The 26,565-nt window shown below is 40.9% G+C and overlaps 1 protein-coding gene across 2 annotated transcripts in view; it reads left to right on the forward strand.

Moving 5' to 3' along the window:
• The window catches only part of spice1 (spindle and centriole associated protein 1), a 55,911-nt gene that overhangs the window by 3,028 nt on the left and 26,318 nt on the right, over window positions 1-26,565 (forward strand). For both annotated transcript variants that reach the window (XM_034169319.1, XM_034169324.1), the window contains exons 3-15: window positions 6,914-6,961; window positions 9,332-9,472; window positions 10,108-10,210; window positions 10,447-10,565; window positions 11,211-11,272; window positions 11,388-11,521; window positions 11,661-11,786; window positions 11,918-12,192; window positions 14,242-14,373; window positions 14,621-14,744; window positions 17,135-17,982; window positions 21,842-22,007; window positions 22,094-22,172. In XM_034169319.1, the coding sequence (XP_034025210.1) occupies window positions 6,914-6,961; window positions 9,332-9,472; window positions 10,108-10,210; window positions 10,447-10,565; window positions 11,211-11,272; window positions 11,388-11,521; window positions 11,661-11,786; window positions 11,918-12,192; window positions 14,242-14,373; window positions 14,621-14,744; window positions 17,135-17,982; window positions 21,842-22,007; window positions 22,094-22,172 (2,357 nt within the window). The remainder of the gene's footprint in view (window positions 1-6,913; window positions 6,962-9,331; window positions 9,473-10,107; window positions 10,211-10,446; window positions 10,566-11,210; window positions 11,273-11,387; window positions 11,522-11,660; window positions 11,787-11,917; window positions 12,193-14,241; window positions 14,374-14,620; window positions 14,745-17,134; window positions 17,983-21,841; window positions 22,008-22,093; window positions 22,173-26,565) is intronic.

The following is a 26,565-nucleotide window of genomic DNA, read 5'->3' on the forward strand; positions in this document are numbered from 1 at the left end:
ACCCTCGTGCGCATGCGTGAGTTTTTCCATGCCTGTCGGTGACGTCATTCGCCTGTGAGCACTCCTTGTGGGAGGAGTCGTCCAGCCCCTCGTCGGAATTCCTTTGTCTGAGAAGTTGCTGAGAGACTGGCGCTTTGTTTGATCAAAATTTTTTCTAAACCTGTGAGACACATCGAAGTGGACACGGTTCGAAAAATTAAGATGGTTTTCGGTGAAAATTTTAACGGCTGATGAGCGATTTTGAGGTGATACTGTCGCTTTAAGGACTTCCCACGGTGCGAGACATCGTGCAGCGCTCTCAGGCGCCGTCGTCAGCCAGTTTCAAGCTGAAAACCTCCACACTTCAGGCTCTATTGATCCAGGACATCGTGAGAGAACAGAGAAGTTTCAGAAGAAGTCCGTTTAAGCATTTTATCTGGATATTCCACTGTTAAAGGAGATTTTTTTAATGAAAGACGTGCGGGCGGATTGCAGCGTCGGGACGCAGCCGCCGCGACGCTCCGCCACAGGAAAAACACCTCCGTTGGAAGCCTTAAGGACAAGTTGGAACATGTCCAGCTGTTAAACAATTTCTCATATACTCACTCCACTGAAAGCCATCAAAAGCTGCCTGGATTTTACAAATGGTTATCAACACGGAGGTGTTTTTCCTGTGCCGCCGCACCGCGCCGGCTGCGTCCCGACGCGCGGACTCGTCCGCACGTCTTTCTTTAAAAAAATCTCCTTTAACAGTGGACTATCCGGATAAAATGCTGAAACCGACTTCTTCTGAAACTTCTCTGTTCTCTCACAACGTCCTGGATCAATAGAGCCTGAAATGTGGAGGTTTTCAGCTTGAAACAGGCTGATGATGGCGCCTGGGAGTGCTGCACGACGTCCCGCTCCGTGGGAAGTCCTTAAAGCGGCAGTATCACTTCAAAATCTCTCATCAGCCATTAAAATTTTCACCAAAAACCAGCTTAATTTTTCAAACCGTGTCCACTTCGATGTGTCTCACAGGTTTAGAAAAAATTTTGATCAAACAAAGCGCCAGTCTCTCAGCAACTTCTCAGACAAAGGAATTCCGACGAGGGGCTGGACGACTCCTCCCACAAGGAGTGCTCACAGGCGAATGACGTCACCGACAGGCGTGGAAAAACTCACACATGCGCACGAGGGTTCAAGCATGTCTGACGTAAAAACATATGAATGAAATCCATATAGTTTTTGAAAAAAATAAAAAGGACCTATACTTTATGGACAGACCTTGTATATTGCAGTTTTGTTTTTTGCATGGGGTGGGGTTTTTTTTGTCATGTAGACACCCACTTCCTATATGAAATATCTCCCAAATTACACAATGCACAATCTCTGAAGTGGATGTAAGCATATTTGAAAAAAAAAAATTTCTACCATTACCACCTCCTGCTACTAAAAAATCAGATTTTTGCATAGATTGCTCGGCGACTCCACCATGTGTCCTACTGATGCTGGCCTGACCTTTGCGCTCTTCATCAGCCAGTGTTGCCCGCGTTGATAACATTGTTCTGACCTCTTACGTGTCCAAAAGCCGCATCGACACATTAACGTTTAAATCAGTCCTCAACATTTTTCCACGGTGTGAATTGTGGATTACAACCCCAATTCCAATGAAGTTTGGATGTTGTGTAAAATGTAAATAAAAACAGAATACAATGATTTGCAAATCCTCTTCGATGAGTGGACTGGATCTACAAGGAAAATCTGTTAGCCCACCCCAGGAGTCTGCCATCGAAGCTGCAGGTTTATACAGTGTGTTTTTATTCATACGATAATAAATAATAAATAAATAAAAAATTAATTAATTAAAAATAATACCCGCAGAATGGTCATCAACTTTGTCAAAAGCAATAATTTGCAGTATTAATAGTCACAATTTATCTGTATATTATATTTAAAAACTGTTTCAAGAACTACAGCTTACCTCTGTGTAGTTCAAACATTGCACAAAACAAATGCACAAATTAATTAATTAAAAATAATACCCCAAACACGGTCATCATCTTTATCAACAGCAGTAAATCGCAGTATTAATAGTTAAATGTGTATATTATATTTACAGTTACAGGAACTATTATCTATCTAACTATTATCTATCATAATTACCATTGTTAGCATGCAAAGCTAATTATGAGTAAAATAGCATATTTTAATTTATTCTTTACAATTGCTCACCTCTGTGTAGAGTTCAGGAACACTTCTAAAAGTTGATTCTCTTTCCAAAGTCTCCTCTCGGGAATTGCAATAAAAATTATTCCAAAGTTGATTGTTAGTGAATAAAATGATACTTTTTCAGTAATTAAACACTGGTGTGTGGACCCTGTGGACCAACCATGGCAAACCTACTAGCTTCTGAGCCACTAACGTTAGTTTTCTGAAGCTTTGTTCGCGTGACGTACGAGCGATTTAATCCACTAGGTGGCGGAAGCGGCACTCTATTGATCTGTTGCCAGGCACTCCTGGCTGTTGCCAGGCAGCTGCCATCTTGCTTCACCCTTTTTTGAGGTTTCAAATCCCGTAAAATCTCATTGAGGTCGCCGCTCTACGAGATGTCAGTAACATTGGGAAATGCATTGAAACGGTCAGTTAAAGCTTCAATTTAACTGCTGCACACGGACAACAGCATTAACATGGCAACATAAAACTCTTTGTATATTGTACCTAAAACGCTCATGAATATATTCTCTGGGTTTTTAGACGTTGTTACTGTTTGTTTTAATGTAAACATGAGAGAAGCTCAGTTTGTTTCTCTGTTATTTTCAATGGGAGTTGCTGTGAGCTGCGATCGTTTCCTCTTCATGTCGTTCTGGGGAAAGTGAAGTTTGTTCGAACACCGTTTGTCCTGGTTTTTTTTGTTTTTTTTTTTTTCCCCAGAGTAATATATATGTCTGAAATTCGGTTTGCGCCTATGAGGAAATTCTATGCAGGTTGAATGTAGCAGACATGGATTATTTGGAATATTTCTTTTAGCAAGTTGTGAAAGGCATAAAAATGTACATTTTGGTAGTATAATGTTCATTTGCAATTGTTGTCATGTGGTCTCTCTGTTATTTAGATTGCAGCAAGGGATTATGGGATATCTCAATAGGGTGAATTACGTGTCATCATTAGATTAAATAGAAATACATTATTCGCTGACTTAAACTTGGGTTAGTGATGAAAATGCTGTTTTGTGCAGCGTTCTGGTGCAGCAACAAGCTGACAAAGGATTGTGGAGTGAGCTTTCATAAGTGACTATTATATTAATAATGTGGGGAAATAACAAAATTGCTGAACAAAGGTCAGAAAATTATTTTGTGTGTGTGTCTGTCTGTCTGATCTGTATTCTGTAAAGTCGTGACTTTAGTTTTACTGCCAGAATGCTTTGTCGTGAGAAATATCACCATTGGTTTTGTGGTATAATTATGTCTCAATTTATTCCTTTTTAATTAGCTTTGGTTTTTTTTTTTTTCCTTAACATCAGGTTTTCCATCCTGAGATATTCTGTAAGAGCAAATTCATAGAATGGCAATGCTTTTTCACTAAATTTGGTGGGTCCTTTAACTTTAACTAGTAATGACTTCATGACTTTCTTTGCAAATAAAATTTTAACTATTAGAGAAAAAAATTATTCATAACCATCCCAAAGACATATCTTTATGTTCGACTGCTTTCAGTAATGCTGGTATTTGGTTAGACTCTTTCTCTCCGATTGTTCTGAGTTATTTTCATTAGTCACTTCCTCCAAACCATCAACATGTCTATTAGACCCCATTCCTACCAGACTGCTCAAGGAAGCCCTACCATTAATTAATGCTTGGATCTTAAGTATGATCAATCTATCTTTATTAGTTGGCTATGTACCACAGGCTTTTAAGGTGGCAATAATTAAACCATTACTTAAAAAGCCATCACTTGACCCAGCTATCTTAGCTAATTATAAGCCAATCTCCAACCTTCCTTTTCTCTCAAAAATTCTTGAAAGGGTAGTTGTAAAACAGCTAACTGATCATCTACAGAGGAATGGTCTATTTGAAGAGTTTCAGTCAGGTTTCAGAATTCATCATAGTAAAATTTTATTACAGAGATTAGAGCATGCCATAGGTATTAAAGGCACTGCGCTGCAGTGGTTGAATCATATTTATCTAATAGATTACAATTTGTTCATGTAAATGGGGAATCTTCTTCACAGACTAAGGTTAATTATGTAGTTCCACAAGGTTCTGTGCTAGGACCAATTTTATTCACTTTATACATGCTTCCCTTAGGCAGTATTATTAGAAAGCATTGCTTAAATTTTCATTGTTACGCAGATGATACCCAGCTTTATCTATCCATGAAGCCAGAGGACACACACCAATTAGTTAAACTGCAGGAATGTCTTTCAGACATAAAGACATGGATGACCTCTAATTTCCTGCTTTTAAATTCAGATAAAACTGAAGTTATTGTACTTGGCCCCACAAATCTTAGAAACATGGTGTCTAACCAGATCCTTACTCTGGATGGCATTACCCTGACCTCCAGTAATACTGTGAGAAATCTTGGAGTCATTTTTGATCAGGATATGTCCTTCAATGTGCATATTAAGCAAATATGTAGGACTGCTTTTTTGCATTTGCGCAATATCTCTAAAATTAGAAAGGTCTTGTCTCAGAGTGATGCTGAAAAGCTAATTCATGCATTTATTTCTTCTAGGCTGGACTATTGTAATTCATTATTATCAGGTTGTCCTAAAAGTTCCCTGAAAAGCCTTCAGTTAATTCAAAATGCTGCAGCTAGAGTACTGACAGGGACTACAAGGAGAGAGCATATTTCACCCATACTGGCTTCTCTTCATTGGCTCCCTGTTAATTCCAGAATAGAATTTAAAATTCTTCTTATTATTTACAAGGTTTTGGATAATCAGGTCCCAACTTATCTTAAGAACCTCATAGTACCATATCACCCCAATAGAGCGCTTTGCTCTCAGACTGAAGGCTTACTTGTAGTTCCTAGGGTTTGTAAGAGTAGAATGGGAGGCAGAGCCTTCAGCTTTCAGGCTCCTCTCCTGTGGAACCAACTCCCAATTCAGATTAGGGAGACAGACACCCTCTCTACTTTTAAGATTAAGCTTAAAACTTTCCTTTTTGCTAAAGCTTATAGTTAGGGCTGGATCAGGTGACCCTGTACCATCCCTTAGTTATGCTGCTATAGACTTAGACTGCTGGGGGGTTCCCATGATGCCCTGAGTGTTTCTTTTTATTCACTTCTTTTTGCTCTGTATGCACCACTCTGCATTTAAGCATTAGTGATTGATCTCTGCTCTCTTCCACAGCATGTCTTTTTCCTGATTCTCTCCCCTCAGCCCCAACCAGTCCCAGCAGAAGACTGCCCCTCCCTGAGCCTGGTTCTGCTGGAGGTTTCTTCCTGTTAAAAGGGAGTTTTTCCTTCCTACTGTCGCCAAGTGCTTGCTCATAGGGGGTTGTTTTGACCGTTGGGGTTTTTCTGTAATTATTGTATGGCTTTTGCCTTACAATATAAAGTGCCTTGGGGCAACTGTTTGTTGTGATTTGGCGCTATATAAATAAAATTGATTTGATTTGATAAGCAGGGATGTCCCTGAAAAAAACGTTGCTTGGATGGCAGCATGTGTTGCTCCAAAACCTGGGTGTACCTTTCAGCATTGATGGTGCCATCACAGATGTGTAAGTTGCCCATGCCATGGGCACTAGCACCCCCCCCCCCCCCCCATACCATCACAGATGCTGGCTTTTGAACTTTGCACTGGTAATAATCTGAATGGTCTTTTTCCTCTTTTGTTCAGAGGATACGATGTCCGTAATTTCCAAAAACAATTTGAAATGTGGACTCATCAGACCACAGCACACTTTTCCACTTTGTATCTGTCCATTTCAAATGAACTCGGGCCCAGAGAAGGCGGCGGCGTTTATGGATGTTGATGTATGGCTTTCACTTTACATGGTAGAGTTTTAACTTGCATTTGTAGATGTAGTGACGAACTGTGTTAATTGACAATGGTTTTCTGAAGTGTTCCTGAGCCCATGCGGTAAGATCCTTTACACAATGATGTTGGTTTTTAATGCAGTGCCGCCTGACGGATCGAAGGTCACGGGCATTCAATGTTGGTTTTCAACCTTGCCGCTTAACGTGTAGAAAGTTCTCCAGATTCTCTGAATCTTCTGATTATGTTATGGACTGTAGATGATGGAATCCCTAAATTCCTTGCAATTGAACGTTGAGAAACATTACTATTTTTTCATTCAGTTTTTCACAAAGTGGTGATCCTCACCCCATTGTTGCTTGTGAGCGGCTGAGCCTTTTGGGGATGCTCCTTTTATACCCAATCATGTCACTCACCTGTTTCCAATTAGGTATTCTTTGAGCATTCATCAACTTTCCCAGTCTTTTGTTGTCCCGTCCCAACTTTTTTGAAACGTGTTGCAGGCATCCATTTCAAAATAAGTAAATATTTGTACAAAAACAATAAAGTTTACAGTTTGAACATTATATATCTTGTCTTTGTGGTGTATTCAATTAAATATAGGTTGAAGAGGAGTTGCAAATCATTGTATTCTATTTTTATTTACATTTTACACAACGTCCCAACTTCATTGGAATCGGGGTTGTAATTGTAAAGATTCCATAATTGTGATTTTTGTGTCACGTTGACTTGATTTTAAGTCTCCAAAAAATTACGGTCTGTTCAGCAGAAATAACGCAGATCTGCTCAGACAGACTGTAATAAAAAAGGGGGGTTCTGAGTATGTGTTGATACAACCCAATCTCATGCCTTTTTGTGATTGCATCATGAAAAGTAAATTAATCTATTAGTTCGTGATACCATTAGAAATATACGCTCAATTTAAACGGCCAATAGTTGGTCTGAAATTGATGTGATTGTTGTTTGTTTCAGAGCACTGTCAGTGATCTGTCTGTGCACAAGCTGACTCCTGAAGAGCTGGTAAGTTGTTTCACCTTCTGCGCCTTGTAACAATGGGATCTTTTTCTTGTGAACGGGATGCAGATCAAATATTTCAAAGTATGAACTATAGTGAACTTGTCAGTCAAGTTGCAACTACTATACTCAACAAAAATATAAATGCAACACTTTTGGTTTTGCTCCCATTTTGTATGAGATGAACTCAAAGATCTAAAACTTTTTCCACATACACAATATCACCATTTCCCTCAAATATTGTTCACAAACCAGTCTAAATCTGTGATAGTGAGCACTTCTCCTTTGCTGAGATAATCCATCCCACCTCACAGGTGTGCCATATCAAGATGCTGATTAGACACCATGATTAGTGCACAGGTGTGCCTTAGACTGCCCACAATAAAAGGCCACTCTGAAAGGTGCAGTTTTGTTTTATTGGGGGGGATACCAGTCAGTATCTGGTGTGACCACCATTTGCCTCATGCAGTGCAACACTTCTTCGCATAGAGTTGATCAGGTTGTCAATTGTGGCCTGTGGAATGTTGGTCCACTCCTCTTGCTCAATGGCTGTGCGAAGTTGCTGGATATTGGCAGGAACTGATACACGCTGTCGTATACGCCGGTCCAGAGCATCCCAAACATGCTCAATGGGTGACATGTCCGGTGAGTATGCCGGCCATGCAAGAACTGGGACATTTTCAGCTTCCAAGAATTGTGTATAGATCCTTGCAACATGGGGCCGTGCATTATCCTGCTGCAACATGAGGTGATGTTCTTGGATGTATGGCACAACAATGGGCCTCAGGATCTCGTCACAGTATCTCTCTGCATTCAAAATGCCATCAATAAAATGCACCTGTGTTCTTCGTCCATAACAGACGCCTGCCCATACCATAACCCCACCACCACCATGGGCCACTCGATCCACAACAATGACATCAGAAAACTGCTCACCCACACGACGCCACACACGCTGTCTGTCATCTGCCCTGGACAGTGTGAACCGGGATTCATCCGTGAAGAGAACACCTCTCCAACATGCCAGCGAATGTGAGCATTTGCCCACTCAAGTCGGTTACGACGACGAACTGGAGTCAGGTCGAGACCCCGATGAGGACGACGAGCATGCAGATGAGCTTCCCTGAGACGGTTTCTGACAGTTTGTGCAGAAATTCTTTGGTTATGCAAACCGATTGTTTCAGCAGCTGTCTGAGTGGCTGGTCTCAGATGATCGTGGAGGTGAACATGCTGGATGTGGAGGTCCTGGGCTGGTGTGGTTACACGTGGTCTGCGGTTGTGAGGCTGGTTGGATGTACTGCCAAATTCTCTGAAACGCCTTTGGAGACGGTTTATGGTAGAGAAATGAACATTCAATACACGAGCAACAGCTCTGGTTGACATTCCTGCTGTCAGCATGCCAATTGCACGCTCCCTCAAATCTTGCGACATCTGTGGCATTGTGCTTTGTGATAAAACTGCACTTTTCAGAGTGGCCTTTTATTGTGGGCAGTCTAAGGCACACCTGTGTACTAATCATGGTGTCTAATCAGCATCTTGATATGGCACACCTGTGAGGTGGGATGGATTATCTCAGCAAAGGAGAAGTGCTCACTATCACAGATTTAGACTGGTTTGTGAACAATATTTGAGGGAAATGGTGATATTGTGTATATGGAAAAAGTTTTAGATCTTTGAGTTCATCTCATACAAAATGGGAGCAAAACCAAAAGTGTTGCGTTTATATTTTTGTTGAGTATAATAATACAATGTGAAGATGGTCTCATGAATAATTTATTCAGTGTGTAAAATATCAGATAACTGGGTAAAAATACTTCTTCATGTGCTTTGCTCAACTCACAGTCCAAAGCTGAAAAATACTCAGTTTACACTGTTGCAGCAGAGCCTCATAGGATATAAAATTTGTGAAATGTTGGCCTTTTGTCCTGATCAAATAATGAAAAATTCACGTTTTTTCAGGATATTGTTGTATATTAAATTTCTGTTGACTGACTGATTTCCAGAGCAGTCATTTCTGAAGTGAACATCAGTAATGTCAGCTGACAGGACTGAAACAATCAGGGATGTACAGCAGTTGCTGCCTCAACATAAACTTCTAAAATGCCTAAGTTCCTGCGTGTTTTGTTTTGCTGTGTGTGTTACTGTAACTAAGCATTCCTGTATGAGTGTGATTGTCTATTATTCTTGGTAAGAGATCATTGATTATAACTTTACTTAGGTTCCCTGTAACTCAGGTTGATGTTTGTAGGTGGTTTTTATTGTTAATAATTTAATCAACAAAAGAAGAAGAATAAACAACTAAAAAAAGTGGTTGAAATAAATGATAATGGAAGTGAATGTTAATTTTGGTTGTGCCATTGTGCTCTTTGACTTCAGAATCATCGACATGAGATTCACAAATCCCACAACAAGGCTGTGGCTCAGTGGGAGCTGAGAGAAAAAGAAATAAAACGACGACTCAGACATGGTGGAAGTCCTGCACCCATGGACCAGGCCAGTCTTAGCATCATCAGGGAGGTGTGTTTTGCAAATTTAATTTAATTTATTTATTTTTAAAATTGTTATTTATTTATTTGTGGCTTCTGTGCCTACTGGAACATTTATTTATGTTTTTTCTTAAACCAGGTTAAAGCTGATGATGATTGTTTTGCTTGAGTATTTCTTACTGAGAGCTTGAAGCACACATGCACACGCAAACAAACACACACACACATTCTGAATACATCTCTCAGCAAGCATTTTTGAGTTATGTCGGTTGGAACAATTTATTTACATTAGCTCCCTAATTAGTGCACTTGTATGTGTAACGCAAACAGCCCTAAAATCTAATCCATCTCCACTGCACAGCATGTCTCTATGCTGTAAATATCACATATTGTTCACAATATATATCAGTTCATTTTCAGTAATATGCAAATACTAGCACCAAAGAACACATAAATTTAATCAGCTCTTGTAAACCCTGGGGAGTACCTCTGGTGTAAGTTGTATAAATGCCTACCCTGTTCACCAGAAAAACTAATCCCCTTCTTTGTAATTAATGTGCAAGTGTATTCTCTAAATAGAATTCTGTGCTGAACTCCTCTGTGGTTCTGGGTTTGTTAGCAGCGTGCTTTTGCTGGCAGTGATGGTGGTGTGTTGTATCACTGCAGGTTTTCTCTGACCAGATGCTGCTGCAGGATGTTCTGGCTCGCTCTGACAAAGCTTTGGCTGTGGTAAAAGACCTGTTTGCAGATGCTCCACGCAGGCAGACTGGTACCATGCATGTCATTCTCTATTTTTAATAACACAATCAGTGCTAAGTAAATGCAACATTTTAAAAAACAATAACTTTCCTACTACTAGGGGAAAAAATGGTCTTTTTGACCAAGGCTTTATAGTTGTCTGAGAAGATTAAGTGTTAAATGTTATTTTTCTTTAAAAATTGGCTTCAAAATTCTGTGATTGCCTAACCTGTACTGTACATGTAGTGAGTGTTTGTATTTCTGTAGGACATCCCAATGTAACCGTGGCCCCAAACTGTGATTCTGACTCAGCACTGCCTGTGCCCCAGAGACCAGATCCTCTGACTCAGCTCTCAGTCCTCAGAAAGAATATGATGGAGCAGCAGGTGGGTTTGTTTCAATAAATGAAAATCCAAGATGATGTCATCCTGAAGGTTACAGTTTTGCTTAATACCAGTGTGTGCTATTGTTTCACACATTCTTTGCCTCCACTATGTGATGGAGGAGGGGCAGAGGTTATGTGATCACACTTGTCTGTGTGCAAGATTTTGCAAAACATTTTTACATGTATTTCAATCAATTGTTCACTTTTCTGTATTTGCTCGAGATACTCAGAAATGTAACTTTAATCTCAGCCTGCCTCATCTACAACCCCAAATCAGACAAGATTGGGATAATGTGGAAAATAAAATACCAGTAAGTCCTTTCAGCTTTTCTATTTTATCATGTCGTCCCAATCATTTCTGTTTTCGGGTTGTAGATAAGGATATTATGATGTCACAAAGAAATATATCACAATGTAAAAGTCCTCCTTACCAGAGGTTATGATGGTTGGACATTATGACCCCACTGGAGGGATGCACACTTCACATGCACCTTCTAGTTTATTTGTACCACATGTTGTTTATAACAAAGTTCTGTATGACTGTCTTCCTATCTCTGTGGGACCACTTCCAAGTAAAAAAATAAAAATCTAACCTAAGCTTTTTGGTGGTCATTAGCATGTTTGCGTCTGTATTTATTCATTTCAGGTTCTTAACAAACAAGAGGACACCTCTCTTACAGGCAGTCCAGACTATCAAGTCATCCAAAGGTACCATTTTCTGCAAAACAAACAAAAACTACCAACTGATATGTTATTTACCATAAAAAGAGGTAATAACTCACTGGTGCTGCTTTCACCACTGTGTTTTTCATCACAAACGCAGGACCAACTTTCAAAAAATGAAGACAAAGATGCAAAGTAAAGTGATACAGAAGCAGACACCTTTTGCCAGTTCTGAACAGGGAGATAATGTTGCTGTAACACCGTGCACATTGTTCAGACAACCCCATCAAACAGGTAGGATGAAGAAAGAGCAACCCAGAGCTTTTACTAGCACACACATTTTATACTTGTTTTTGAAGCGGCCTCACGAACAATCAAAGATTGAGTTCTCTTGATTGGCTCTTTTCGACACTTAAACATATCTTTTTATCAGCTCTCAATGCCAGCACCACTGTTAAGCGTGTACGGTCCAGACAGAGCCCATCAGAGGATTGGATGCAGTCTCCAGCTGTCCTGGTATCGCAAGTCCTGAACCCTGAGCTGCGTCTAAACCAGTCTGGTATGTTCAAGAAATGTTGCTCTGTGTGTCAATGCCTTGATAAGAGTGTCTAAACACTGCAGTGAAGAGGGGGGAATAAAAAAATCTGTTTTGTGTCTCACTGTGTTTTTGGGTTGCATGTGTGTTTACAGACAGGATCGATAGTTGCTCCAGCAGGAGGAAGAACTGGCTTCCTGAGAGTTCTGAGCTAGATGGTTCTTCTGTCGGCTCTCTCAATGTGAACCAGTCCAGTCTGGGTCTATTACAGACCATGTTAGACCAGGTGCAGGCTGACTTGGATTCATTGACACCTGACACAATACCAGTGTCCATAAAGAGTCCAAGACAGCACAGTACCAAAGGTCTAACTGGATTCTCTGTGGCCTTGGTCTCTACTCTTGGACGCTTTGTGAATCTCCTCAAACAGGTACAGCATCAGAGCTGAGGAAAAGTCTCGACCTTCACAAAGGTTGTTAATGGAGGTTGTCTCACTGTGAGCACCCCCACCCCCTCCCCTTTGTGTTATTCAGTTGAACTGTAGTTGTGAACTGTACAACAACTGTAATGAAGGGCCATCCCAGTGTTTTTGCTTGTTAGGTCCATTTATTACCAATTACTAAATTTTAAATATATTGGTGCTGATCACATGCATTGTACCAGTAAGCGCTTTACGTTTCTGAAAATGTTTTGCTTCTATTGACATTTTGTGAAAATGTTATCACTGCATAATTTGGAGTTTGGTCTTCTTCAGTTATAGTTGCACTTCCAAAGAACTACATAACTCTGAACATTGTACATTGAAATATAAATAGCAGCAGCTTATTGTGTCAGTGGAAATGTTTGAACTTTTAGCACAGCACTGCCTTGACGTTTGTTTCGGTGTTGGGGGCATACCTTAATTTTATGACGTCTATTTAATTTAAAATAGAAGTTATACACTTGAAAAGGACATAAGTTTGCTCTCCACCAACTGAGAGAAGAGTGATTTTTTTTTTTTTTTTTTTCTTGATTAGCTGGTTCTTTGAGACTTTTTATATATATATTTTTCTTTTTTTATTGAAAAGCTCTCAGCTTTTCAGAGAGGTGCTGTAATGTCACTGCAGAGATTTTTCAGGCAAACAGGAATGGGACTATTTTTGCAGATTTGACACTCAAAATGTATTACAACAGAGACACCCCCCCCCAAGTATTCTGTAATAGCAGATTGGACAGGTGCTTGGTTCTGGAATGGGTGAGTATGTTTTATCATTGTACATTATTAGCTAGTCCTTGTTGGACATTTGTTGACATGTCATGAGGAGTGCCATAAGAAAGCTCTTATCAGATTTTTGTCAAAAACCTCATAGGCTGAGCTTCCACAGATATGAATACTACTGTTAAGTGATTTTTTTTTTTTAAGCAAGTTTGACACTTACACCGCATATACACTTCTGATGGCTGAGACCAGGAAGTCAGTGAAATCTTGGATCTTAGCGGGAATCGAGAACAATTGCAAACTCAGGGCCTCTGACACATTACTCAGCTTTTGAAGCGCTGCAGTCAAGGCATCAGTTGATCATTTGAAAAATTTTACAGCATCTTTTGAAAAGTCAAGATCAGTGAAGCTTTTCTCACTGATACAGGCAGCCATCATTCGGCATGACCTTACTCACCACCCAGTCCATGTAAGCATTGATCAAAGTAGGAGATGGAACAGATCCTTGACAAATGCCAGAACTCACTGTGAAGAGGTCAGAGACTCTCCATGGCACTGACATTGTCTGTGTATCAGCTAGTGATGATTTCCAGCAGCTTATTGGGGAGCCCATTAATTCTTAGGATACCCCACAACACATCCATTCATTCATTCATCTTCTACCACTTAGTCCAATTAAGGGTCGCGGGGAGCTGGAGCCTATCTCAGCAGTCATAGAGCGCTAGGCGGGGTACACCCAGGACAGGACGCCAGTCTGTCGCAGGGCCACAAAAAGACAAACAAACTCAGACACACCCACACACACACCTACGGACAGTTATAAAGAGTCCAATCCACCTAACCCGCATGTCTTTGGATGTGGGAGGAAACTGGAGCACCCAGAGGAAACCCACGCAAACATGGGGAGAACATGCAAACTCCACACAGAAAGGCCACGGGAATTGAACCCACAACCTTCTTGCTGTGAGGCAACAGCGCTAACCACTAAGCCACCGTGCTACCCCACAACACATCCTTAACAACTAAATCAAGCACTTTATGAAAATTAACATTTGCTACAAGAGTGCTGTTGATAGTCACAGTTGGCACTAAATCCTACTGAGAATGGTGTTTGCAAGTATCTTGCCCATTGCAGAGAGCAGTGTAATTACCCCTGTTGTTGATGCAGTCCAAAGGGCCCCCCTTTACAGTCCAGTGAAGGACTTGTGCCAACAAAAAAGGGCAGTCACATAACCTCTGTCCTATGTATGATGATGGAATGTTCTGCACCTTTTCTGTTAGAGGGAAGAGGAAGCACAGAGAGATGCTCAGGAGAAGAGAAAATTGCAGGAGGAGCTGAGTGAGCAACGAGGGCTGATTGATGCTCTTACAGCGGAGATCATGACTCTGAGACAAGACATTGCCATCTTGCAGGTGCAACTGAGTTTAGCATGAATGAACAATAGAATTATGTTAACTATTGATAATTGTTTCATGATCACTGTAGTAACAAAAGCTAGGTATCTACCAATCTGTTTTTTCTGTCATGTGATAACTGACCGAGTTATGCAATTGCAGTTGGTTGGGTATAAGCTACAATGGCATTATGAGATTAACTTTGGATGGTTCTAATTCCTTTGCTTAATTTTGAATGGGTTGAAATCATTGTGGATCTTGTCAGGCAGGATTGCAGCAGCAGGCAGAACTGAAGCAAAAGTTGGACACAGTGGTGTTGGCGATGAATGGACTGGATCTACAAGGAAAATCTGTTAGCCCATCTCAGGAGTCTGCCATCGAAGCTGCAGGTTTGTACAGTGTGTTTTTATTCATACGATTAGTATGGTGCAACATTGGTGTTTACATGATTTTACAGGTTCTCAGCCCATACATCTCTGAGTGAGATACTTTGCAAACACAAGGTCTGCTTTCAGTCCTCATAGTGTCCTTTAGACTGTTTGGCACAAAAAGGAATGTTTTCCTCATTTATCTGTATGTAACACAGGATAATGAAGGCAAATATCAAATTAAGTTGTGGTAATGTTTATCCAGTTCCACTGAACTGCATAGGAATCCCCTTAAAAATGCTCTGCCACATAGAATGAAATGTAGTTCATACACCATTCATCTGATATAGATGGAGCCCTCCTCAAAGCTGGCAGTTTCCACTTACAACCACAATGCAAATGAAGTTGGGATGTTGTGTAAAATGAAAATAAAACAGAATACAATGATTTTCAAATCCTCTTCAACCTTTATTCAATTGAATACACCACAAAGACAAGATATTTAATGTTGAAACTGATAAACTTTATTGTTATTGTGCAAATATTTGCTCATTTTGAAATGGATGCCTGTAACACCTTTCAAAAAAGCTGGGACATTGGTATGTTTACCACTGTGTTACATCACCTTTCCTTCTAACAACACTCAATAAGCATTTGGGAACTGAGGACACTAATTGTTGAAGCTTTGTAGGTGGAATTCTTTCCCATTCTTGCTTGATGTACGTCTTCAGTTGTTCAACAGTCCGCCATCTCCGTTGTCATATTTTGCGCTTCATAATGCGCCACACATTTTCAATGGGCGACAGGTCTGGACTGCAGGCAGGCCAGTCTAGTACCCGTACTCTTTTACTACGAAGCCACACTGTTGTAACACATGCAGAATGTGGCTTGGCATTGTCTTGCTGAAATAAGCAGGGATGTCCCTGAAAAAGACGTTGCTTGGATGGCAGCATGTCTTGCTCCAAAACCTGGATGTACCTTTCAGCATTAATGGTGCCATCACAGATGTGTAAGTTGCCCTATGCCATGGGCACTAACTAACACATTCCCATACCATCACAGATGCTGGCTTTTGAACTTTGTGCTGGTAACAATCTGGATAGTCTTTTTCCTCTTTTGTCTGGAGAATACAACGTCATGATTTCCAAAAACAATTTGAAATGTGGAGTCATCAGACCACAGCACACTTTTCCGCTTTGCGTTTGTCCATTTCAAATGAGCTCAGGCCCAGAGAAGGCGGTGGTGTTTCTGGATGTTGTTGATGTATGGCTTTCGCTTTGCATGGTAGAGTTTTAACTTGCACTTGTAGATGTAGTGACGAACTGTATTAACTGACAATGGTTTTCTGAAGTGTTCCTGAGCTCACGTGGTAAGATCCTTTACGCAATGATGTCGGTTTTTAATGCAGTGCCGCCTGAGGGATCGAAGGTCACGTGGCATTCAGTGTTGGTTTTCAGCCTTGCCACTTATGTGTAGAAAGTTCTCCAGATTCTCTGAATCTTCTGATTATATTATGGACTGTAGATGATGGAATCCCTAAATTCCTTGCAATTGAATGTTGAGAAACATTGTTCTTAAACTGTTAGACTATTTTTTTTTCACACAGTGGTTCACAAAGTGGTGATCCTCACCCCATATTTGCTTGTGAACGGCTGAGCCTTTTCTGGATGCTCCTTTTATACCCAATCATGACACTCACCTGTTTCCAATTAACCTGTTCACCTGTGGAATGTTCCAAACAGGTGTTCTTTGAGCATTGTTTCCCTTGTCCCAGTTTTTTTTAAACATGTTGCAGGCATCCATTTCAAAATGAGCAGATATTTGCACAAAAACAATAAACTTTATCAGTTTGAACATGAAATATCTTGTCTTTGTGGTGTATTTAATTTAATATAGGTTAAAAAGGATTTGCAAATCATTTTATTTACATTTCACACAACGTCCCAACTTCATTGGAATTGAGGTTGTAAAATCATATTCATAATTTGCTTTGATTTCAAAAACCCTGTAAGTGAGAAATAAGCACACGCTCTTTTTTTTTTTTATGGGGTTGACATTTTAGCACTATACCAGTCTCCTTGTAGTTTCAAACTTGTTGAATGTCTTTACAGTGGTTGCAGTGCCAATCTTGCCTATTGAACATTTTATCATAATGTATTTGTTTACATGGTGGTAACAAACCTACGTGGACACTCTGAGAAAATTTTAACTCAACAGAGAAAGGAACTGGGCTTTGGTGAAAGCAGTATGACCATGAACTTCTTATTCTGAAGCATGAACCGTAACTGCTCAGTATTTGTATTGTTTTAGACAGAAAAAAGATCCTAAGTGTTATTGGAGGCGGGGGGGGGGGGTGCGCAGTATTTACCAATACTCATAACAAACTTTAGTTATTTATTTTTGCCTTCCAGTCAGACAACCCATGTCATTGCACCATGAGCTCCTGTCTGGAAAGGTGTTGGGTTCTTGTGACGATACCCAGACCCACAGTTCGGCTTCTAGCCTCCTCAGCTTGCCTTGCACTTCGTCATTATCATTGACCTCTGATCCTGTCAAGTCACAATTCTGTCATGAGTCCTTGATAGCTGAAGTTGCTAATTTGAGCAGACAAAACGAACTGCTCAGGGTACAACTTTGCCAACAGGCAACAGACTTTGGCTTACGGGTCAGGGGATCTTCAGCCAGTAGTGTGGATCAGAGAAGGTTGAACTCCAGTAGCACAGAAAGAATAATACCCCAAAGTGATGGAGAGAGGGTGGTGTCAGTAGTGTCCAGTAACATGGAGAGAATAATACCTCAAAGTGTTGAAGAGAGGTTGACATCCAGTAACATGGAGAGAATAATACCTCAAAGTGTTGGAGAGAGGTCGACATCCAGTAACATGGAGAGAATAATACCTCAAAGTGTTGGAGAGAGGTCGACATCCAGTAACATGGAGAGAATAATACCTCAAAGTGTTGGAGAGAGGTCGACATCCAGTAACATGGAGAGAATAATACCTCAAAGTGTTGGAGAGAGGTCGACATCCAGTAACATGGAGAGAATAATACCTCAAAGTGTTGGAGAGAGGTCGACACCCAGCAGCATGGAGAGAATAACACTTCAAAATGTTGGAGGGAGGATGACGTCGACGTCCAGTAACATGGAGGGAATAATACCACAAAGTGTTGGAGAGAGGACGATGTCGGCATCCAATAGCACAGGTGGAAGCACCCATCTTACTCAATCTTCTGAAGGAGCCATAGTGTCAGCACCTCAGGTGAGATGCACATCTCAGTAATGCGCTCAGTCCATATGGACAAGCAACATGCAACACATACATCACCTTATGAAATATACTCGGTTGTACAGACCAAAAAAGGGGGGGATTGTAGAATTTTATTTAAAATGTAGACTTTGTTGTTTTTGGCCTTAAAAAGCAGCCGAATGTCCACCACCAACAACAACAACTCTCATCATAGGTAAATAAAACAAACAAAAAAAATCACATAATTATAAATATCTAAACATTACTGTTCCAACAACATGACATTTTCTATTTCTTTGAAGAAACTAATCAGTTATGATGCTTCAAACATCACTGTCAAATTTAAGAGACTTTCTTTCTTGATGCATTGACCAGTGTGTTGCTGCACAGACTGTTGCAGTTGATCTCTCACTAATGTAGTGACTGTAAAATCCTGATTAATGCAAGTCAAATGCATTTTAAGTGACCACGTGACTCTGTAAATATTATATAGTTTTAGCACCTAAATATATATATATTTTTTAAGGTTTCAAGTGATTGCAGATTTTCTTTATATTTAATATGATATTCTGTACCCGCTTAGTCCAAATAATAGGCTGATGGAGCCTATCCCAGCAGTCATTGAGGAAGAGGCAGGGTGCAGACCTGGGGTGGTGATGGTCTAGTGGTTAAGGTGTTGAGCTTGAGTCCAGAAGATCATGGGTTCAAATCCCCGCCTGACTGGAAAATCACTAAGGCCTTGGCAAGGCCTTTAATCCCCTATTGCTCCCGGTGTGTAGTGAGCACCTTGTATGGCAGCACCCTGACATCGGGGTGAATGTGAGGCATTATTGTAAAGTCTGATGCAGATGGAAAAAGCGCTATATAAATGCAGTCCATTTACCATTTGCAGACTCGACAGACCACCAGTCTTTTGCAGGGCCAACACACATAGACAGACAAACATGTTAACCACCAAGCCACCGTGCTGCCATGTGATATTCAGGTCTTCATTATTTATAAAAAAAAAAAGTGTGTATAATGTGCCTAAAACATTTGCATAGTGCTATCTTGGCTTGCTTTCATTTCTGCAGCATGTTAAGTTTGCAAAGAACACTTCTCATTTAAAATCAAAACATAAAAATCTAACATCAAAGATAAAATATATTTTCCAGAGAAAGATTCATGACTTATTATGTAACGGCCAAAAAAATTAAATATCCCAATATAGTTGTTTAATTTTTTTAATAAGTGGATGCAAACAGTTATCATCAAAGTTCATTAGATAGTGACCAAAGTTTTGTGGCGTTGATGCTCAGAGGAGTTAACCACAAGAGATCAGAGTGATGCTGAAAAACTAATTCATGCATTTATTTCCTCTAGGCTGGACTATTGTAATTCATTATTATCAGGTTGTCCTAAAAGTTCCCTAAAAAGCCTTCAGTTAATTCAAAATGCTGCAGCTAGAGTACTGACGAGGACTAGAAGGAGAGAGCATATCTCACCCATATTGGCCTCTCTTCATTGGCTTCCTGTTAATTCTAGAATAGAATTTAAAATTCTTCTTCTTACTTATAAGGTTTTGAATAATCAGGTCCCATCTTATCTTAGGGACCTCGTAGTACCATATCACCCCAATAGAGCGCTTCGCTCTCAGACTGCAGGCTTACTTGTAGTTCCTAGGGTTTGTAAGAGTAGAATGGGAGGCAGAGCCTTCAGCTTTCAGGCTCCTCTCCTGTGGAACCAGCTCCCAATTCAGATCAGGGAGACAGACACCCTCTCTACGTTTAAGATTAGGCTTAAAACTTTCCTTTTTGCTAAAGTTTATAGTTAGGGCTGGATCAGGTGACCCTGAACCATCCCTTAGTTATGCTGCTATAGACGTAGACTGCTGGGGGGTTCCCATGATGCACTGTTTCTTTCTCTTTTTGCTCTGTATGCACCACTCTGCATTTAATCATTAGTGATCGATCTCTGCTCCCCTCCACAGCATGTCTTTTTCCTGGTTCTCTCCCTCAGCCCCAACCAGTCCCAGCAGAAGACTGCCCCTCCCTGAGCCTGGTTCTGCTGGAGGTTTCTTCCTGTTAAAAGGGAGTTTTTCCTTCCCACTGTAGCCAAGTGCTTGCTCACAGGGGGTCGTTTTGACCGTTGGGGTTTTACATAATTATTGTATGGCCTTGCCTTACAATATAAAGCGCCTTGGGGCAACTGTTTGTTGTGATTTGGCGCTATATAAAAAAATTGATTGATTGATTGATTGAAGAGAGTATGGCAAACCATCATCTTGGGTCAGGTCTGAACCCACATGGTTGCAATTTGATTAGTAAAATATTAGGTTATGTTCACATTATCGGTTGAGGTAACCTGAATCAGCCCCCCCCCCACATATGCCTCAGGTATGTTCTATGTTGTGTGAACATGCCAAATCAGATTTTTGTTATTTTAATATATTAGCACCACTGATGGAACATGTAGCTCAGTCAATTAGGAGTTGGGCTCCCAATACGTGGACCCGGGTTGGATTCCCCGTCACGTACCTGTTTGTGTCCTTGGACAAGACAGGTCATCTGCATTGTTGCAGTCCACCCAGCTCGGCGTGGGTACTGGCCTTGCCTGTGGCTGGTTCCTGCCTGCTCCGCTAGAGCAGAAAAGGAGGCATGCACACACTGGCAAAACCCTGCAGAAATCTGCCTGGCTTTGAGAGTGACATCACAAACAGGAAGTGGGGACATTTATTTATTTTTTTTGCTGTTCTGCTGTAACGTTGTGTGTCACTGGGGGAAAAAAACAAACAAAACTAAACCGAAACACAACATTTGGGCTAATAACTATTTATGAATAAAATATTATGTGGCAAAAAATAAACAAACCTAAAAATGAGCACAGAGGAGGGGGGAACCAGCCAGTGCTATAAATAGCTTGTGTCTTTGTGAGCCAGTCAGAAGCGCTCAGTGCAAAGAGCTCTCAGCCAATGAAATGGAGTAACTTGCTCCTGAGTACGGCCTCCTTTTCCCCCCTAGTGGAGGAGGTGGGGACTAGCCAGGCCTTGGCTGGGGATATAACCTGTGTTGGTCTGGCGTCCTGTCCAGGGGAATTTGTTGGCTCTCATCTCCTTCATGCTACGGACTCGAGCTACGCACCAGCAAGAACGGGCCTCAGAACTTTATATACCGTAGATCTTAGTTCTTCTGCATTTGTGGCTCTCAGTATGGTTCACATCTGATCTGTGACCTTTGTGAAAAAACTCAGGTTGGATATAAATCAGACAAATAACTAGTCTTCTGAATTGAATCACTTCAATTTGGGGCTGGATCGACCTAAGGGTCAAATCCTGCAGATGTTCGTATGTAACTATTAAAGGCCAACCATCAAGTGCACTTTAATGTAGAGGAGGTGGCAAGCGGTTTGTGTGCTTTTTTCTAGTGTTGAAGGTTCCTGGTTCAAACCCACCCCTGCTCATTCTCCATGTAATGTGGAGTTGCGTCAGGAAGGGCATCCGGTGTAAAACCTGTGCAAATTCACCTCAGATTTGCCATTGCAAACCCGAGTGAAAAACAAGGGAGAAGCTGAAGGGACTTACACCAGTGCTGACTGGTTTCATGTTGAAATTATAACTATTTTAAAGATGACTTTTGGCCCTGGTTGCGCTGCTATATAGTGGATAATTGATGAAAATGGATAAACTATTTTTAGCTCAGGTAATTAGAAAGTACAGAATGGTCACAATTCAAAGTATGAGGTGTGTCACGGTTCAGATGACAGGAAATTAGATTTCTTGTGTAAGTGAAACATTTCAGTCTGTGTGAGTGAGTCACCAGGACACTCCAGTAATTTAAGGGTTGAATATCCACATTCTCACAGGATGTCTCTCTCTCTCTGTCGTCTGGCTCAGGTGGCTTTGCCCAATGCCCTCAGTGTGGAACAGCGCCTGCTTGAGTTGAACAGGCAGAGTGCAGCTGCCAGGAGTCGCCTGCTGGAGCTTATTGAGCAACAAAAGCAGAGCATTTCAACTGGAGTCTCCCCCATCCCTCCCTCTGCTGTTAGACCATATACAGCCGGTCTGATGAGTCAACACAACATGTCCATCTGTCTGTCTTACTGATTACGTGTAACTCACAGGTGTTTTTGATTATGCCATTCTCAGCTGGAAAAAGAAGTCCAGGGGTGTCTGTGCTGCTGCCTTTACAGGAGCCACTGCCACACACCGGTGGTGGGGACAGAATGTGAGTAACTCAACTAGATAATATTGAAAATAGTTACATGTGCTTATTGTGTATCATTTTGTATGAAATTAACATCATTAAAACTTGGTGTCACAATATGGGAACTATGAAGTGTGTGCTTGGCTGCAAAGCGAGGGTGTCTATAGGCTGAACACTTTATGCGGACCTAAAGTGTTACCATGGAAATACCTTCATTCCCCATACTACTGAAGTTTTAGTAACCACTGAGGCCAAATGTTGGGATAGGTTATTCACGTATCCCTACTATGAATTCAGTGTGATGGAACATCTTCCTGAAACTAACTCTAAATGTTGACGTTTGACCCTGTTAAAGTGTCACCTCACTGTATTTCAGTAATAGGACATTGATTTCATATTTTTTTATGGTTTTTGTATGTTGGAAATATTTTGACACTAATATCAAGACTGTAACCAGTCCATAAATTTATTTGAATGAGTATCTTTCAATGTGTGGAAAAAATTACCAGTGACCTGTCCAAATGAAATTTTGAAATCAGGGGATAATTGTACCTGTGACCATGTGATGCCTGACAACGATTTCCAAAAGGACAAGTGTGATACCATAGTTTGAGTTGGCAGAGCTTTGAATGTTTAAAAGAAAAACAAAACATGTTTTAACCCCCTGAAATCTATGAAACCTGTGGCTTCATTACATGCCGAAAACATCACAGCTAATAAATGTCATTAAAATGAGTCACTGTTCACACAGATTTTCTAGTCAGAGACTTTATAATTCTGCAGGGAACCACAGACCCAAAACAAAAAGGTTGTGAACACCTTCTGGCATATCATATGATTCTAACTACTGTGATGCAAAGAGCTGAGCTGATTAAAAGATGGTGTTGGACTGGTTCAAGCACAGTATAACTTCAAATCTCTGATTCTGTGGATTACATATCTGTTCTTTAAACTATGAGACTAGTTTTGGAAGCCCTTGAGATTTATACGTTATTTTGTGTGTGTGTATTTTATATATATATATATATATATATTTATATATATATATATATATATATATATATATATATATATATATATATATATATATATATATATATATATATATTAGGGGTGCAACGGTTCAGTTAGCCGGTCAGTTAGTTCGGTTCGTATCTCAGTTTTTGGGTCACAGTTTCGATTCGGTTTCAGTATGCATTTTTCCTAAAAAAAAAATTAAAAAAAATACTATTTTAACTCCCTTTATTTTGCTCATAGGCAAAAATAAATACAACTTTTTGTATCACACAAATTCCAGTAGGCTATGACTGTGGTAAAAAAAAAGTACTGTATAAAGTGTAAGTTAAACATAAAATTTCAAGTGTAAAATTTCCTCTCAGCCTTGACTCCTCTTACACTGGTATAACACTCAAGTAGGCTATGACTGTTGTACATTACAAAACATGTACTGTATAAAATGTAAACATAACACTTTCAAATGAGAAATTTCCTCAGCCTTGACTCACACTTAGCCTATTTTAAATAAACATAACACACAGTCACACTTGGCCTATTTTAAATAAACATAATACTTCCATATAGGCTATATTACAAAAGTGAAGTGCAACAGGGCAGGCTGAGGCTGCTGTAAAGTGCATCAATTAGCTATCAGCATTCTCTTCTATGGTGAGATTCTTCTGTAAGAATATCAGCTTGTCCCCATTCTCTGTGGAAAGGCGTGAGCGGCTTGCACTAACAATGTCCCCTGCAGTGGAGAAAAGGGGCCTGACCTGTTCTGTTGTTTTAAACACCTCTCCAAACAGTTCTGCCATGGCTGTCTTCTTCTTGGGTGGAGAGGATGGATTTCGTTCCTGTGTGGACGGGTGTACCTCTGCTTGACTCTGCAAAAATAATGATAACATTGTTTCAATAACAGTCATTCACATGCATTTTTGTCAATAAAAACAATCCAATTTTTGCAATCATAAAATCCCAAACAAAACATGACTACCTGTGGTTCATGCTCCAGGATGTCTGTGGTGAGATCCCTGTAGACTCTGATATGGGAGGGTTCATCAAGGAGAGGTAGAGACTTAAACCTGGGATCCAGTGCTGTGGCTTTTAGGAGGTAGTTTTGGAGATCGGGGTCTGTGTACCTGTTTTCCAGGTCCTGTTTGATGGCTGCTTTGGCTTCTTGGATTGTTCGGAGGTCCTTGTCTTCTGGTGCCATGAATGTGAGAATCATTTCCTTCAGAGGGAGGATCATGGATGTGGTGGGGGTTGTTTCACTGCTCATGAGAGCTGTCCCGTCTTCAGTGGGTTCAGTAGTTTGATTAGTTGTTCTGCCATTTTTTGTTCATCATCACTCAGCATTGCTATGTCCTTGTTGACACTCTTCAGACTTTTGTCAAGTAATGCAGCGTAGATGGCAGGCTGCTGTTCTACATACCGTTCCAGCATATCATGAATTGTACGAGGTCTATTTGAAAAGTATCTGACCTTACTATTTTTTTCAAAAACCATATCGATTTGAATCACGTGTGATTGCATCAGACAAGCTTGAACACTCGTGCACATGCGTGAGTTTTTCCACGCCTGTCGGTTGCGTCATTTGCCTGTGAGCAGGCTTTGAGTGAGGAGTGGTCCAGCCCCCTCGGCAAATCGGTTGTGACGCGCAAAGCCTCCGCTCGGCTTTCCATGACAAAATCTCTTGTTAAAAGTGAAATCTGCCGGAAAATTGTTGATGTCCAGCTCTTGTGATAACCAGAGAAAGTGCACACGATGGTCTCAGATCCACAGAGCCATCCGTTTAGAAATGATCCGGTGGTTTGTGGCTCTCGATGGTGGCATGGAGCACGGTGCGCCGAGCGTCCTTAAAGCTGTCCTTAAAGCTGTAGTAACAGTCCTTATTCTCTGTGAAGCCCGTAAAATTTTCACCGAAAGCCAGATAAATTTTTCTAATGGTTTCCAGCTGCCAGTCTCTCTAACAGTTCCTGAAAAAATTCTGATGGAAAAAAAGCCCAAATCATTCCGCCATTTCCTGACAATGAAAATCCGCCGAGGGGGTGGACCACTCCTCACTCAAAGCCTGGTCACAGGCGAATGACGCAACCGACAGGCGTGGAAAAACTCACGCATGCGCACGAGGGTTCAAGCTTGTCTGACGCAATCACATGTGATTCAAATCCATATAGTTTTTGAAAAAATAAAAAGGTCGGTTTCTTTTCTAATAGACCTCGTGTTCCACCTAGTTGTTACATCGTGGATTAACTTTTGTGGTTTCAACTCTAGCATCTCCTGTTTCACTGTCAGTGCATGATTCGCTGTTGTGCTTTTGTGAAAGAAAGTAACAACTTTCCTCACTTTCCCTAGCAGGCGGGACACGGCGTTGAGTGACACTGCCTTCTTGGCAGCCAGGTTGACTGTATGTGCAAAGCAGCCTATCTGTGGTCCCATCCCCTCTGTTTCACGGACTGCATTCTCTATGTTAGAGGCATTGTCGGTGGTGACTGGATTTGTCATATTTGTCCGCTCCAGCTTCCACTCAGTCACTACCTTTTTCAACTCGTGAGATAAATTGGCGCTTGTGTGGCTTTCATGGATTGGTCGAGTTTGCAGGACTGCGCTTTTCATTTTCCAGTCTGACTCTGACATGTAGTGAACCATGACAGTGAGGTAACTGTCTGTCGCCCTCGAAGTTTTGCGTTTTTGCCAAGTCATCTACACTTTGTCGCGTTGTTTCATATATGGCAGGAATTACAGTTTCGAAGAAATGAGTGCGGGAGGGAACAACATAACGGGGGTCGAGCGTTTTCATTAAGTGACGAAATCCCTCGTCTCCAACCACTGAAAAAGGCTGCAAATCTTTCGCAATGAACATCCCCACTGCACGGGTTATTTTCTTGTGCTTCTCTGAATTGCTGCTATATGACCGTCGAAAAACATCTCAGATACACGTTTGCCCTTTCCCTGGTTTAGTTACCTGCGTGGCTGCACTGCTTTCAGAAAGCGATATGTCTGGGTGGTGACGATGGAGATGCATGGACATGTTTGTAGTGTTTCCATTAGCGTACGGGATACGAGTCAAGCAATGCTCACATACAGTCTTACTTCTGTCCACTTTTTTCTCTTCTTTGTCATTGTATTCAACAGCGAAACCGAAATGTCCCCACACAGCAGATTTAAATGAAGACGGTGCTTCTTCAGACTTTTCTCTCTCTCCTCCCGCTCGCCTTGGTTTTTTCTTCACATAACTCAACTGTGTCAGTTCAGTTACAGGGGGGTGGAGCAGAGCAGTGATTGGATAATTCGCTTGCGGGGAGGGGTTTTCTGCAGACGCGAGCAAATAGTACAATTTGCTTGTGGGGAGGGGTTTTCTACAGGCGCGAGCAAATAGTACACAAATCCATTCTTTTGCAGTAAGAAATTTGTGTCA

This window comes from Thalassophryne amazonica, chromosome 1 (assembly GCF_902500255.1).
Source record: "Thalassophryne amazonica chromosome 1, fThaAma1.1, whole genome shotgun sequence".
NCBI lineage: Eukaryota > Metazoa > Chordata > Actinopteri > Batrachoidiformes > Batrachoididae > Thalassophryne > Thalassophryne amazonica.